The sequence below is a fragment of the Erigeron canadensis genome, chromosome 6 (assembly GCF_010389155.1).
Source record: "Erigeron canadensis isolate Cc75 chromosome 6, C_canadensis_v1, whole genome shotgun sequence".
Classification (NCBI taxonomy): domain Eukaryota; kingdom Viridiplantae; phylum Streptophyta; class Magnoliopsida; order Asterales; family Asteraceae; genus Erigeron; species Erigeron canadensis.
This window is the reverse complement of record NC_057766.1, coordinates 13549749-13567080: the sequence shown is the minus strand read 5'-3', so window position 1 is coordinate 13567080 and position 17332 is coordinate 13549749. Positions and strand designations below refer to the sequence as shown.

The 17332-nt window shown below is 36.9% G+C and overlaps 1 protein-coding gene across 1 annotated transcript; it reads left to right on the top strand.

Annotated features, from left to right (window-relative positions):
• Window positions 1–814: 814 nt before the first annotated feature.
• LOC122604328 lies at window positions 815–1381 on the top strand. Its single transcript, XM_043777217.1, has one exon. It carries the CDS (start codon window positions 815–817, stop codon window positions 1379–1381), a length of 567 nt encoding a protein of 188 aa, XP_043633152.1.
• The last annotated feature ends 15951 nt before the right edge of the window (window positions 1382–17332 follow it).

Genomic DNA, 17332 nt, shown 5'->3' with positions numbered 1-17332 from the left:
ATGTTGCCGCCAACCACTTGAGTAGGCTCGAAAACCCTCACCGTAAGGAGTTGAAGGAGCATGAAATTAATGATTATTTTCCCGATGAGTTTTTGATGCAGGTGGAGGATGGAGAAGCACCATGGTATGCCGATATTGCTAACTATTTGTGTGCAAGAATTTTGCCCAAAGGATGGACTTCTCAACAAAAAAAGAAATTTTTCTCCGAAATCAAGCATTATTTTTGGGAAGATCCTTATTTGTTCAAAGTGTGTGCGGATGGTATGATAAGAAGATGCATGTGGGGTGGTGGGACTACGAGAATTTTGGATGAATGCCACTATGGTCCTACCGGTGGGCATTATGGGCCATCGGTGACGGGAAAGAAAGTGTTTGATGCGGGATTCTATTGGCCCACCATCTTCAAGGAGGCTCAAATGCTAGTGGAGACATGCATCGCATGTCAAAGGCAAGGAACTATCACGAGAAGAGATGAAATGCCCCAACAATCTATTCAAGTTTGTGAAGTTTTTGATGTATGGGGTATTGACTTCATGGGCCCGTTTCTGCCATCCAACAAGTGTCTCTATATTTTGGTTGTGGTTGACTATGTCTCGAAGTGGGCTGAAGCAAAAGCCTTGCCCACCAATGATGGCAAGGTTGTGATTGATTTGTTGAAGGCTTTGTTTAGCCGATTCGGTATGCCAAGAGCTTTGATAAGTGACTGGGCACTCATTTTGCCAACCACCAATTGGAGAAAGTTTTGAGGAGATATGGGGTCACACATCGGTTCTCAACTTCATATCACCCGCAAACTAGTGGGCAAGTTGAGAACATGAATCGTGCTTTAAAGAGAATATTGGAGAAGACCGTTGATGGAAACCCTAAATCATGGTCAAAGAAGTTAGATGATGCCCTATGGGCAATTCGAACCGCTTTCAAGACTCGTATCGGCACCACACCATACCGACTTCTTTATGGCAAGACTTGCCATTTGTCGGTAGAAATTGAGCATAAGGTGTATTGGGCCTTAAAGCAATGCAACATGGACTTGATCGAAGCCGGTGAAAATAGGATGTTACAACATGAGTTAGATGAGCTTAGACATGGTGCCTACGACAATTCGTTGTTGTATAAAGAAAGAACAAAAGTTTGGCACGATAGGAAGCTCAAGAGAAAAGATTTCAAGGCGGGAGATAAGGTGTTTTTGTTTCTCTCGAAGTTCAAAATCCTCGGGATATGTGGTCCATTTGTTATCAAACATGTATATTCCTCGGGATGTGTGGAATTGTATCGAGAAAATGGAAGTTCGTTCATTGTTAATGGACACCGATTAAAACTCTACCATGAGGAAGAAGTTGGGGAGGGAGCCTTTATCGAGGAGCTCCAACTTTTCGTTTAAAGAATGAGGATTGATCGAGTCAAGCTAATGACTCGTTAATAAATAAAGCACTTCTCGAGAGGCAACCCGTGAGTTTTATAATTGTTTGTTTATTTTCTTTATGTAGTTTTGTTCTATTTTTGTGTTTCCGTTGAGATTTACAGGTGACAAATGACTTTGGATGAACCGGTTTGTGATGTGTTAAAAAGTCATAAATCTGACAACAGAAGGTCGTGGCGCGAGGTGTGTTTATCGTGTGCCGCTAGTTGATGGCTTGGTGGTCAGAAACCTTTGTTTGAACATCTTGTGGCGCGAGGAAAGCAGCTTGCGGCGCTACTGGGTCCCAAAACATAAATCTCGTGGTGTGAGGTGTACTCTCGTGGCGCGAGTTTAGGGGACACGAGGTCAGAACATTTTGCTTGCCGCGAGGAAGAGCCTAGCGGCGCGATATTAGGAGCTCGTGGCGCGAGTATTGAAGCATCGGGGTCAGAAGTTTTGGCTCGAAACCTCGTGGTGCGATATTAGGACTTAGCGGCGCTAGTTTTGGGGTTCGAGGTCAGAACATTTGATTGAAGGAAATCGCGGTGCGAGGAAGAGCCTAGTGGCGCGACTGGACGGATTACGCCACCTCGCGACATGAGGGATGGAGCTAGCGGCGCGAAATTAGTTGATTTGGGTCAGAAAATTCATTCAAGGATCTAGCGGCGCGAGCTGTCTGTCTCGCGGCGCTAGTCGTCCAGGTAAGTCTCCTTTTCCTTATTATATTTAAAAAAAAAAGATTAAAATAAATTACCACAAAGACCAATCGATTTTCTTACACCTCTTTTTTCTTTTCTCCAAAACACACACACACACACGATTCAGTACACACACACACACCTAGGGGTTTGTGATTCTTCTTCTCTTCTTCAAGATCTTCATTCCTTCTTCTCCATTCCATCATCATCATCATGTCAAGAGTAAGTATTCTAAATTTTTCTTTTAATTTTTTATTTCAATTTTATTAGGGTTTTAATTAGGTCTTTAGTTTTCTTTTCATTAATGATAGATTATAGAGTAGTCATGTTTATATTATTGTTTATTGTACTTAGAATTAACTAATTTTGAGGTAATCTTTGAAAACCTAATTGAACACCAAGCAGCGTAATCAGGACATTGAGAACACCAACTCACCCTTGGCTTAAGTTCCCGAACACTTCAAAAGGGGAGCGGCAAGCCTACTTGAATAAGTTGTGTAAGATTCAAAACTTTGATTTGGTCTCCCCTAGGACCATAGATTGGCAAATGATTAGGGAAAGGGGTCTCATGGAATACTTTGAACAAAGAATGTTAACTGAGTTTTGGTCTGAACAAAGGGATGAGATGGTGTGGATACCGATGTGGAAGAGAATCTTTGAATTGAGGAAAATAGTTGTTAAACAATGGTGCAAGGAGTTTTATTCTACACTTCAAGTACAAGACCTACCTATTGATGAATTCTTAGAGGATCGGGTGATCCACTTTCGGTTAGGGAGTAGGCAGCGCCACTGTACCGTTGTTGAGTTTGGATATCTATGTGGAATGTTCGAGGTTCCGGAAATTGAGGATGGCTCGGTATATCCGTTTGTGGACAGGAGTTCATTTCAATACTTCTTCCTTTGATGATAACATGCCATTTGACGCTTATTGGTTTAGTATTTCGGGGAACAAAAAGTTTTATTCTGGGGTAAGTAAGGTGTCGGACATTCGGTCCAAGAGATTGAAGATTCTTCATAAGATGATCATCTACTCATTCATCCATAGGAGAAATGCTACTAATTAGGTCACTGTTGATGATTTATGGTTGCTCAGATAGTTTGAGGGACTCCCCACTTCTGGTTGGTTTTGTTGTGCTCCCTATATTTTGGCTAAACACATGTATAGGTGTAAGGAGCATAGGTATTTATGTGGTCATTTTGTAACCAAGATGGTGGAAAGGCTTGGTTGTGATACCCCCGAGGGTCGGCCGGAGGTTACGCTTAGAATGGAAACCACCCTTTTGGACATCAAGGAGATGAAAAGGCAAAAATGATAAGGACCACTAAACCGAGTGATTTACACTCAGATGGGGAGCAGGAGCCGCCTGCACAGAGACTAAGGATGGACTCGCCACCTAGGGAGCAGCAACCACCTCCTAACCTTTATCCTTCTTATGATTTTGCAGATTGGGGGACTAAGATTGATCAGATATTGATGGAGCAGAGGCATGTGCGAGATACTCAAGATATTCTAGTTGATGGTACAAGGACGATGTGGAGCCAGGTGACCCGCTTGGGTTACCAGAACGAGTATTGGAAACATTATATTGACCATATGATTCGGCCAGAGACTCCACCTCCACCACCGCCTACTCAGGACTTTAGTCCTCCTCCCATCTTCATGCCTGCCAGCACTACTTTTGGGTTTTTCTGTCTACACCCTGGTCAACCCACTCTGCAACAGCAACCTGGTTGGGTGGGCCCGAGTTCGAGCACGGCAGGCACTAGTGGGATAGCTGGGGACGCTCCGAATATTCCCCAGTTTGGAACATATAGACATACGAGTGGGGAGTGCTACTCAGGGCATGCTATTGACTTTTATCGGGGTATCTTTGGTGAGCTAGCCGATCCTAATGCTGGTGATGGTGTCCCTTCTTCTCATGACATGGAGGAGAATTGATTCACCCTCTCTTCTTTCTATTTTCTGGAACTTATTAGACATTTGAACTTAAATTTCTTTCAGTTTGGTTGTAATTCCGCCGTGTTGGCGATGAGACACTTGTTTGTTTGTTTCTTGTACTTTATTTTATTTTGAACTATGTTGTTGGATGTTTGGTTTTTCTTTTTGCTATTGGTGTTATCAGGGAATTGTTCAAATTAGCAAGTTGTTTTGTTTCGAGATTGCTTTTGGAATTTATGGAACAAACAAGCGGGCATGTTGCCCACTTAATTTCGGCAGTCAACCTTGCCATGGAAAATTCATGGTTTCACCCGGAGGTTTTTCATTTCATTTCCTTTCTACATTTTGCATTTTTCCCTTTTTCCCATTATTCACCTTAGTTATCCGTCCATTGAGGACAATGAACAACTTAAGTGTGGGGAGGGGGATGGTAAATTGGAAAAAATTAAAATTTCTTTTGAAGTTTCCTTCCTTTATTAGCATTTTGGTTATGTTTTTAAATTTTTGAGGCTATAGGGTTTGTGCAAAGACGAAAAATGAAGTTAATATAAGATTTTGCTAATCTAGGATAGAACTTGAGATTGTTTACCTTTAGCTTTCCTTTTCTAGTGCTTGTGGCATTTCATCATTCCAAGGGGCAATAGGCTTGTTCTGAACTTTAATATAATCTAGGTTGCTTGCTAATTGTACCATAATGATAAATCAAATGTGAATGATAGCTTCACTAGATGATGTATTGGTAGGCACCGCTTGAGGTTTTCCATTTGAATTTTGCAAATTGTGTGCATAAAGTGCTTGAAATGTGTTTAAATATAATTGTGGTAATTTGACTTAACATATGGTTTGCACATCGGATGTCCGGTTCTTAATTCATATGTTATAGGTTGTAGCTCTAGTCATTATGTTGGGTCTTCATATCGGGGTGTCTGGGGTGCTTCGGCATCAAATGGGTGGCACATGCAGGAACACGCGCAAAACATTTTTCAATAGTCTAATGCTAATGTGGGCTTTGAGATTTGAACAAGTAGGTCCTTGGGGTGACTTTGTCTTACCTAGCTCACCTAAAGCTTCCAACTTGGGATGAGTTGTCCGAAAATTCGCTACACGGGTCTCTTAGAAACTCACGGGTATTAAATTCTAAAACTTTTTGTTCTCGTATGTGTTAGTATTTAGAGCATGGCCTTTGGATATGCAACCCAACCTTGAGTTCTGGTGTATGTCTCTTAACGATACTCACGTATCCGTAGCGAACCGCTGGCCGGACGCTTAAAGTACACTTTTGTATGATCACCTAATATGTGGATAGAGTTGCAATTCTAGACCGTAGGAGTATGTTTTGTCAAGAGACTCATAAGTATAACGTAATGAAAACCTTATGGAAAACCAATGGCGTGAGTGTTTAAGTGGACGAATATACCAATAGTCATTGTGGAATATTGCTTCTGTTGCTAATAAAAATTGTGATGCTTGCTAGTGGATTATAAGCTTAGTAAGAGCGAGCTTAAGGCAAATTAGAATGATAGAAATGATAAAGAGGTGAACACAAGCATAGGAAGGATTCTAATTGTAACCGAAAGATGGTTTTGCTTTAGATTAGTAGAATTTTCTGATTTCGTCTAAAACTTTTCGTATTGAACACCGCTTGGTTGGAAACTTCCCCTTTAACTATAGATTGTTTTACAAAATTTTGTTGTGTTTTGTTTGAGTTTTGAGGTTTGTTTAAGTGCATACTTTCTTGAGGACAATCAAGGTTTAAGTGTGGGGAGGTTTGATATGTCTCAATTTATACATGTTTCCCTCATACGATTTGGACGTATTAGACACGTTTGATAGCCATTTATACATGTTTTGTGGTGCTTTATGGTATTTGCTAGTGATTTCAGGTCTAAAGCAAGTTTATCGCTCACAAATGGTAGAAAACGACTTAGGAAAGGTCCATATGCACTAACGGATGAGTATTGGTGAAGAACGAAGCTGAAACGGCAACTCCAGGCCAGACTAGCGGCGCGAGCTAGTGTTCTAGCGGCGCTAGTCAGTGAACAAAGTCTAGTAGCGGCGCTAGTTTGCAGTTTTTCAGTCAGAAGTGCTCAAAAACACCTCTAGCGGCGCGACCTGAGTTCCTAGCGGCGCGAGATCGAGCTGACATCACCATTTTCTCTATCTTGGGGTATAAATACCATCCACCATTCCACCCAAACCCTAGTTTTGGACACTTTAGCTCACGCACTTCTACTCCAGCCGTTTTTCAAGGTTTTCTAAGGGTTTTCATCACTCCAACATCATTGGAAGATTTGAAGATTAAATTTGGCTCTTGTTTAGTGATTGTGGCTAGATTGTAACCTCGATTTGGATTATTACTTCATATTTGGTAGATTATGTCTTCCTTTTTATCTCAATCTTTAGCTTTTAACATTATGAGTAGCTAAATCTTTATACATCTATGAAGATGAAGTGAAACAATTAGTTATGGTTGCATAGTATTCTGAATTCAAGTTGGTTTTACTTAACATTTTGTCAAGATCTTAATGAAGTGATTTCTTCTACTTAAATTTGTGTTCTTGGTAGTATTTGTTTTCTTCGATAGTGGTACTAGTTGAATGCAAGTATTATTTTAGTTGTTTGTCTATGAATAACTTTTACTAGGTCATGGTATGATAGTAAAGAATACAAGTTTAAGAGAAATTACTTTGTTAAGTGGATTTAACGGTTGGTGGTATCACATTTTTTTCACAAAGATAAAATTGTTATTTAAATAATCAAACGAACTAGTTAGTTCAAGGAATTGTAATAGGGTTGGTGGTACCACTTGTTGCAAGAAACTGAGTTGATTAGGTGATTGAGTAGATTTTACAAACATAGTGCACCCGTTTGTGTTTTTGACTTGTCACGATTATTATCACCAACATTATTGAATTTTGAACTTAAACCATATGTAACCTAGACTTCTTGTGGAGCGGATTCGACATAGATGACTTTTTAATTATTGTTTATACTAAACCATTTTCGATTAATTATTGTTTTAATTTCCACAAACTAACTTTTCTTTCTAAACGCAAAGTGACAATTCGGTCACAAACCAAACTTTCTCTTGGTTTACATTTTTACAACCTTAAGTACAACATTCAGTCCTTGTGTTCGATCCTGGTCTTACCAATTAACTATATTACATACGAACGGGTACACTGCCCGTAAGTGTGTGGTAGTCAGTAAGCGGTAGATCTTGTTATAAATTATTAAAATCGATTTCACACATTAATCAACAATCTACCTAAGTTATCAAATACGACCAAAACGAAGTTTCAGCTAGTTATATACATACCCAAAACGAATGTTTCTGCTAGTCATATACGTACCTGTTTTTTTACTTATAAAATTATAATAAAGGTTATAAAAAAATTTACCTAAAATAATATATACCATTACTTACATGCAATAAGGCAACTTTATTCTCTGTGAAGACTCCTTCCTTAGTCCTCAAGTCTTTGTACGTGTCGATGGCACTTTTACCACGATATAAACACACGCAATGAACATAAGGTTAGTGTTATATACTATGTCGCAACGATACTATAAATATAAAACTTACATGCTCATAGCGATACTCGGCGAGATTCCTTCTTCCATTGCGCACTTTGATCTCCTGTGTCTTCCTGCAATCATTGTTTGCTTTGGAGCGTTTCTAGAACTAGTCCGAACACCTATAACGCACAAACTTTTTCCAATCCTCAATTGGTACATCTTTAGGAGGCAATTCCTGATCGACGTCGAAGTATCAATCAAAAATAAACCTAAATACCTTATACTAGATAGGGTAAGTGAGTATCGTTCCCACGAGGAGCGTCTGTGGTTATAGTCAAGTTTTAACAATTTTAATGGATTTTAAAGATAATACTAAAAGTAATTTTAATTAACTAAAGCAAAGATAAAATTAATTAACTAGACTTAACTAATAAAACAAGACAATATTATAAAGAGAACTTGTAAACAATAATAAAAAGTGCATCCCTCCCGAATACCAAAAGTTTTGTTAATTTACTTAATAAACTTTACCGAGTATTTATTCTAAATTACATAGACATAATTTTATTACTTGACAAGAATAGTTTTGGGCACAACCTATGTTAATTAGATGACCTGTCTTAATCCCTAAACTAGGTGGACTCAGCACAAATCATTAACTCGCAATAAGTTGTCTTACGAAAATCCAAATCAAATAATAGTGAATAAATACTCAATCAGTCATATAAATTATAATCTAAAAAGAACAATGTTTAAGTGACTGAAAGTAAAATTCATCAAATAAAATTAATTAACAATTGTTCATCGGTAGAGATAGCAAAAACCTTAGCCGGACATAGTATTCAAATTAGTAAGAGTTGATGCAAATTTCTCCATCTGTTCGTTCGTCTCTCCATTCGAGTTTCAATTCGTCCGCAACCAAGGATGTGTCGAATAATAATGAGAGCTGCCAAATCTTAATTCGACCCCCTTCTCAAACGCAGCCAAGATAAATATATATAGCTTTCCTTCGTTGAAACCCACGTAGCCGACATAAACAAAAATCAATATATGGGCCTTTTCTAGTTGTAATGTGAGTTCCCAATTTAGCAGGAGGTTAAGGTGATGGGCTGGTGGAGTCATACGGCCCAATTAACAAATCCAAACACAAGTCTTCAAATGATCAAATGTAGTCTCTGTCGTATTTCTACTTATTATTTCTTTTATGATCTTTAGCTTTATGACATGTCTCCGTCTTGAACAAAGTCACTTCATTTAATCACCATTTTAAGACATATTTTACCTTTTTAACTTAAACCTGAAATTTATAAAATATATATCAAAATAGGTCTATTCACATAAAAATTAATCTATTTAACTATTTTTAGACCATTAAATATATATTCAATTATGACTTATCAAACCTCCCCAACTTTAGCTTTGCTTGCCCTCAAGCAAATCCATCTTTCAAAATCAATTATTCTTTAGGTACACAAATATGAAAAACATGACGATTAACAAAAAGAAATTAAACCATAAAGTTGAAAAACAATTAAAATGGTTATGCAGTTTTAATCTTAAATGAAAACTGAAATGTTTGTCAATACTCAAATGATTCTCAAGCCTGATAAAACATAACTAAGCACCGTTCAGATGAAATGAAACATATCTCACTATCACACTCCAACTAACAATCTATTGAGTTGTATAATGAATAATCACTCAACGCCTAGTCGTGATGCATACTATTTTACCATAGGCTTGTTCTAGAATCAAATCTTCACCGACATGGCGTAAGCACCAGGTACAACCATCAGAAGAGGACTTTTAAAGGGTTTTAATACTGTAAAAAGGGTCATTAAAAATAAGGGTATGGAATATTTGGGGAAATTGTTGTAAAATATAAAATAAAATAGAAATCAAAATTTAAAAACATAGTCTAGTCCAACAAAACCCGTGTCATTAGTTTCCATCTTATCCAACAAACCCAATAAGACGTAATTGTAACAACACGATTTTATCAATTGAATTCACATCAACAATGGCGTTTGGTTAGTGTGTGTGTTCTTGGTGTTTGTGTGTGTTTTGAGAGAGAATTTGGATCAAAAGTGTGTTAAATGTTATGTGTTATCTTCCAAGTGTTGTTGATTTCTAAGGGATTGAGGGCTATTTATAGTCTAAATAAACTAACAATGCTAATTACCACAATTAGCCCCTCAACCTTAGAAATCATCAACTCATGACTTAACAACAAGTAAGTCCATAACTTATATTACAATGTATCACTACTTTTGGATTTCTAACATTCTACCCCTTAGTGATATATTGTAAGGTCTGAAGTACGTATTGTTTTGTCTTGTAGAAATGAATTTGATGAGCCCGGTGATGAAGACAATTGGTGAGTTGAAACAAGCCTTCAAAGCTTTCTCATTGTTTTTAGAGAACTTGATTCAGTATGGTCTTGGACTTCTTGATGTTAAATCATTTGTCGATTCTTAATGTTCTTTTTGAACAGAGAATGATGAGTGTGTGTGTGTGTGTAAAATCTTCGAGAATTGTTGAATCACAGATCAGAGTTGTCTTTTGAAATGCGGAAGATATGAATTTGTCTTGAATTCTTTAATCTTCGAATCTTGAAGTCTTTTCTTTGAAGTCTTGGAATAAATTTTCAGAAATATGTACTCTCCCCCTTGATATGTGCAATGTAGCTTTTGGTAAGGTGTTGTTGTATGACTTGAAGATATTTAATTTGATGAAGACTCTTTTTGAAGCTTTTCTTCTTAGTCTTGAATCTTCAATCTTTTGTCCTTTGAATTTTCGATCTTTGTCACATCATCTTAAGCACTTTTGAGAGTAAACATTTGAATGAGGATTTGAAAATTCTCTGATGAAGTAATCATGCTCTCCTTCAATTCATGAGTAATCATAGTCTTTTCGATTTTTGAAAAATCTCTTATTAAATCTTGAATGTATATCCTTTTCTTTTGAGATGAATATTCTTCAAGTTGAATTTGGAACCCTTGCAGTTTGGAATGAAATTGACAAACAACCTTTGAAGAAGAATGATGTGTTGATGTCACAAATGATAAAAGAACTCCAAATAAACTTGAAAACTTCCAACAAGAAGCTGAATGATAGTATCTCGAAAAGTAATTGAAACAACCAAACACAAACTTTTCTCCTTGTCCTTATCAATCATTCTAATTTCTTCTCCTAATCAATAATAATTGAAACAACCAAACACAAACTTTTCTCCTTGTCCTTATCAATCATTCTAATTTCTTCTCCTAATCAATAATCAATCATACTATTTTCTCCCCTTCATAATGACAAAGTTGGGAACCAATGTCATTATGCAAACATTGATTAATTTGAATATTTAGAAGAAATAATCATGACTAAGATCTAGACATTATGCACATGGAGATTTATCAACAAACAAAACATCAATCTAATCACATAATCCAACCCAATTGTTCCTATGGATGACTAAAATGAAAAATTGAAGTTGTTGGGATAACCATTGTTTCATGGTGTTGGTGTTTGCTATGTTCAGGTGATGAGAAAGGAAACTGGATAAGAATGATCCGTTTGCATTCAAAAATTGAAAGGATTAATGAAATGACCAAAGAAAATGTATTGTCATTTATCGGATTTCCTATGTATAATTGAGAAATGCACAAAGCAAACCTCTAACATAGTTTGGTCTTTTGGCTTTCCAACCTCAAGATTGCTTCAAAGAATGTAAATCATGGTCAGTGTCACCTAAGCGTTCGATAACCATGTTCTACTATCCTTAAAGACTTTTAGGGAAAAGAAGAAAAATCCAAGGTCACAATAGACTTCTTGTTAACTCAATAATTACACAAATGCAATTATGAGACCTACATTCAAAGCTGGAAATGATGTTAGCAATGGTAGGATTTCCATTTGATCATCATGAAATATCAATTAAGATATCACTACAAATGTTCCGGCGATATCACAAAGATAAGCATGTATATCACAAAGATATGACGCAAATGTGTCCTAAAGAATGAATAACGATCAAATTAATGATCAATTATGAGAGCTCTAGACACAAAGTGATCAAATGAAGTCGGGGACTGGAGCAGAGTGTCACCCAATTTTGAAACATAAATAATTTTTCGTTTTAAAATCGGGTTGCATACATAGTATATGCAAACTATTTTTGAAATAAATAACACAAAGAAGCACGGGTTATACACTGAGTGTGCATAAGCCATGAAGTAATAAATATATCATTTAAGCACGGGTTACACACATAGTATATGTAAGCTTCTTTTAGCATACCAAGGATCAAGATTTAGCATACCAAGTTTAGAGATTAAGAATTCCTTCTATGGTAAAGTGAATCAAGGATCAAGATTTAGCATACCAAGTTTAGAGATTAAGAAATTAAACCTCTTGTCGTCCAGTGGTTTTGTGAACAAATCAGCGAGTTGGTAGTCAGTTCCCACGAAGTAGAGTTCGATGTCACCTTTCTTAACATGATCTTTGAGAAAATGATATCTCACATCAATGTGCTTTGAGCGTGAGTGGTTGACTGAGTTGACAGCAATTGCAATGGCACTTTGGGAATCACAATAGATAGGGACATGATCATATTTCAGACCATAATCGGTAAGTTGTGTTTTCATCCATAACACTTGAGCACAGCAACTAGTAGCAGCCACATATTCAGCTTCCGCTGTTGACAATGATACACAATTTTGCTTCTTGGATGACCAACTTACAATCTTATCCCCTAAGAATTGTAAAGTACCAGATGTGCTCTTCCGATCAAGCTTACAACCTGCATGATCTACATCTGAATAGGCAGTTAAATTGAATCCAGTATCCCTTGGATACCAGAGACCAAGATTGGGTGTACCCTTTAGATAACGAAAAATTCGTTTCACAGCTTGGTAATGTAAATCAATCGGAGAGGCTTGATACCTAGCACACATACATGTTGCAAACATTATATCTGGGCGAGATGTTGTAAGATACAACAACGAACCAATCATGCTTCTATACCTCTTTTGGTCAAATGGTTTCCCATTTTTATCAGCATTAATGTTTGTACGAGCAGCCATTGGGGTTGAAATTGAAGAACATGTAGTCATATCAAACTTTTTCAACATATCCTTTATGTACTTACCTTGTGATATAAAGATACTAGTTGGTAATTTTTTGATTTATAATCCCAAAAAGTAATTCATTTCCCCAATCATGCTCATTTCAAAATGATTGACCATTAGAGATGAAAAATTTTGGCAAAAAGTTTGACTGGTTGACCCAAAAATAATGTCATCAACATATATTTGGACAAGTAAAACATGTTTACCTTGCTTACGAATAAATAGGGTAGGGTCAATAGTACCTTTGGTAAAGCCTCCTTTGAGTAAGAAAGTAGATAAGGAATCATACCATGCTCGGGGTGCCTGCATTAAACCATATAGAGCTTTGTCCAACCTGTAGACATGGTTTGGCCTTTTAGGATCAACAAAACCTTCAGGTTGCTCCACGTAAACTTCTTCTTTGAGTTCTCCATTCAAGAATGCTGTCTTCACATCCATTTGAAACACAGTGAAATTTCTGAATGCGGCATAAGCTAAGAAAATACGAATGGCCTCCATTCTTGCAACAGGAGAGAATGTTTCGTCGAAATCCACACCAGGTTGTTGGCAGTAACCCTTTGCAACCAATCTAGCTTTGTTCCTTACTACAACTCCATTCTCATCCTTCTTGTTCTTGAAAATCCACATAGTGCGAATTGGTTCTTCTTTCCTTGGATTTGGAACCAATCTCCATACCTTCAGTCTCTCAAACTGAGCTAATTCATCTTGCATTGCTTTAACCCACTCTGGATCACAAAGAGCTTCAGAAACAGTTTTGGGTTCGATGTTACTCAGAGAAAGTGCAACAAGACACTCATTGATTGTAGTACGGGTAGAAACACCAGCTTATGGATCTCCGATGATCTGTTCTGTAGGATGATCTTTGCGCATACGTGACCACTTGTTGTCATGAGGAAGAGAATCTTGTTGTGAATGTCAACATTATCATCATTAAATCTAGAGTTCTGTTGAGAAATGGAATCATAGCTTGGAAGAACTCTTTCCTCAAAGTTTGGATGATCAAAATCCAGTGGTACATACACATTTGGAGTATTTGATGGATTTGTTGTTTGGGTGATTTGAGAAGGTTGTTCTTGAACATTCATTTGAGAATAAATATCACTTGAAGGTGATTCTTCTTGCTCTGCAGAATTTGAAGATGATTCACGATAGTTGTCAGGAACTGATTCATTTGTTTGAATATGGTCATTGTTCGGAATTAGTTCATTGATGACTTGAGGTTCCTTTTCTTGAATCGGTTTTGAGTTGTAGAATTCTTCGATCTAGCTCTTCACTTGTTGGAGTTGGATATTTCTTGAACTTTGAAGCTAAGGTAGACGTCCTTGAGGAAGCACTTGAAGTACTTGGATCACTAATTGTTGGTAGCAAACTTTCTTGGTCAAATATCATGCCAGACATCTCGTCAAACCAAACATTCATGGTTTCTTGAATCGTGTTTATTTGACGATTAAAGATGCGATATGCAATCGATGTCTTTGAGTAACCAACAAAGTAACCTTCGTCACCTTTCCTTTCAAACTTTCCAACATTTTTCCGATCATTCAAGGTATAACAGACACACCCAAAAATATGGAAGTAATTGATGTTGGGTTTGCGTTTGTTAATAACCTCATAAGGAGTCTTCTCATGACGCTGATTGATGATGGACCGATTTTGAGTGTGACAGGCAGTATCAACAGCTTCAGCTCACATGTTTGATGGTAACTTGGAATAAGCAAGCATTGTTCTTGCTGCTTCCACCAGCGTATGGTTTCTCCTTTCAACGACACCATTTTGTTGCGGGGTACGAACAGCAGAGAATTGGTGAGTAATGCCTTTTGATTTGCAAAATTCATTGAAGATGGCATTTTTGAACTCAGTACCGTTATCTGAACGGATATAACGGACTGGAAGTTGAAGATTCACTTGAGTGGAAGTGATGAAATTGATCAATATTTGAGTTGTTTCATCTTTTGAAGCAAGAAACTTGACCCTAGTGTATCTTGAGTAATCATCAACGATAACCAGAATATATCTCTTCCCGGTCTATGCTTTGTACTTTCATAGGCCCACAAAGATCCATGTGAAGCAAATGAAGAGGTGCCAAAGTGTGTGGAATTTTCTTTGGTTTATGAGAAGTTCTCTTGATCTTCCCAACTGCACAAGAAGGACAGACATGCTCACTCTCATACTTGTAGTCAGGCAAGCCTACAACAAGCTTCTTGTTGACTAGAGCATTGATGGTTTGATAATTCAAGTGAGACAGCCTTCTATGCCACAACCAAGAATTCTTCGAAGTAGCTTTTGAAACAAGACAGATATTATCAGTTGGTTGGTTATCATCACGATTAACTGTGAAAAGATTATCTTCACGATCTCCGCATAGGATATCAATTCCATCTAGAGTTTGGACTTTGCACAGAGATTGTTGAAAAAGAACTTGAAGGTTGTTGTCACAGAATTGTCCAACACTGAACAAGTTATGACTCAAGCCTTCAACATAATGAACTTTCTTAATGATAATTCCGTTTCTCTCGATATCTCCATAACCTAGAATTGGAGCGAAATTGTTGTTTCCGAAACGAACAGTTCCCATGAATCTTTCCACAAAATTCTTGAGCAATGATTTATTGCCAGTCATGTGTTTTGAACACCCGGAATCGAGTATCCATACATAGATGGTTATTTCCTGCAATCAAATATCTAACCAACTTTAGGTACCCACTTAAAGACGGGTACTTTGTGGTTAGTTAACACAGGCAGGGGGTATAACTTAGGATATGCATACAAACATGCTTTCGAATCAACATACTTGTTAACAAGCACATTATCAACAAGCACATTTGGATTACGCAAACAAATATTAACACACGAATCAAAAGTAACATGTCTACCACCATTCAAACGAAACAAATAAAATCGAGAATTAACATTGTTTACACCATCACAAGGCATTGCCTTGGCATCATTAGCATTTGTTTTCAAAGATGACTTAAAAGATAAATTGTTTGAAACATTAGAAACAATCTTCTTCTTACTACCCGCTTTTCTCCTTTGCCTTTTCTTCTTTTTCTCAACTTTAGTGATCTTAGGTACTAATGACTTAGCTACCCATTTAGACTCACTAATCAAGCTCTTTTCACCTATTGGATTGGCACTAAGAAGATTAGAACGAGAGTTTAGAAGCACTTTTATCTTTTTAGACTCTTTTGAAGGTGCAGAAACTTCTTGTTTCTTAGGTTTATCCTGAGAAAACCAGCCATATCTATCCCTTTATCTAGTTGCACCATTTGTAGTATCCATAGTTAGCAAAACAGAGCTAGACCTAGACACTTTAGAAATTGAACTAGAATGAGAGCTAGACGAAGAAACATTTGAGTTGATTTCCAGAAGTTTCACTTTGATGTATTTGATTTTGGGATTGGTCTCAACTTGTTTGGTTTTAACATGCTTTTCCGGGGTAGGACACTTTGTTTTTAACTTATTGACTTTTGGTTTGGTGACAGTCTTTGGTTCAGTCTTGATGAGTTTGGAAATAACCCGTTTCTTTGAATAATATGAAGTTGGAGCTTTGAAAAACGATTTTAGAGATTCCTCTTTTGATTCAACTTTGATTTTGGTAGATTCAATCTTTTTCTCAGTTTCAGAATCAAAATCATATTCTCCCTCCATGAATTTATCAAAATCATTTTTGGCGAATGATGAAACCGGAGAAAATTTTGAAAAATTAGGAGTTTTGTTTTCCAACTTCACACTATTGGTAGTCTCAGGAATAAAATCAACTTGAACTGACACATCTTTGGTTTCACAAGAAAATTGAGTAGAAGTATCAACACCTATACTAGCACAAAGCTTAGGGTGAACAACTAACTCTTCAGGAAACTCACAAGTGAAAAACCTAAAATAGTACCATATCAAAACTAAACTATGCGCAAGTTCGTCATAAGACAAATCAGATTGCACATAATCATCAGCTATTACAGTAGCAGTATTTTGACATGAACACTCAAAAGAATCAGTCAAGGTTTGGGTGGAGGAAACAGTAGATGAAACACAAGTAGTCTGAGTGGAATGGTCTACTAAAAGACTGAAATCAGTTTGGGTAGAAACATTCACACAAACTTTCTTGATATCAACAACAACTGATTCATTCTTTGAATTTGGACTTTGAGACTGTAGATTATTAATAAGTTTTTGTTGAGATTCCACCTTTTGTTGTAAACCTTCTATTTGTTTTTCCAAAAATGTGGATGGAACATACAATTTAGTTGGTTTAGGTGGGGAAACGACAGATTCTTGGTTTTGAAAATTAGACGCAATCTCTTCTAATTCAAAAATTGATGACTTTTTCATTTCGTAAGAAGTATTGATGGCATCATAATCAACCAAAAATTTATTGTTTTGAATTTTCTCAACTTCATCAGTCTCAAATTCGTCATTCAATGGACGAACGAATTATTGAACCATACCAAGTCTTAAAAACTTTTCATCATACAAGGGTTCGATCTTGTCTTTGACTTTTTGCAATGGAGTGATATTCTCAAATCCCAACCCAAAAAGAAGTTCTGATTTATCAATCTTTGACTTATTGAAATAGGCAGTGAAATCCAAAAGAGGGTTTTGTTCAACTTTGTACAACTTTTCTTGATAGAAAAGTATATTCTTTTTATGTTCC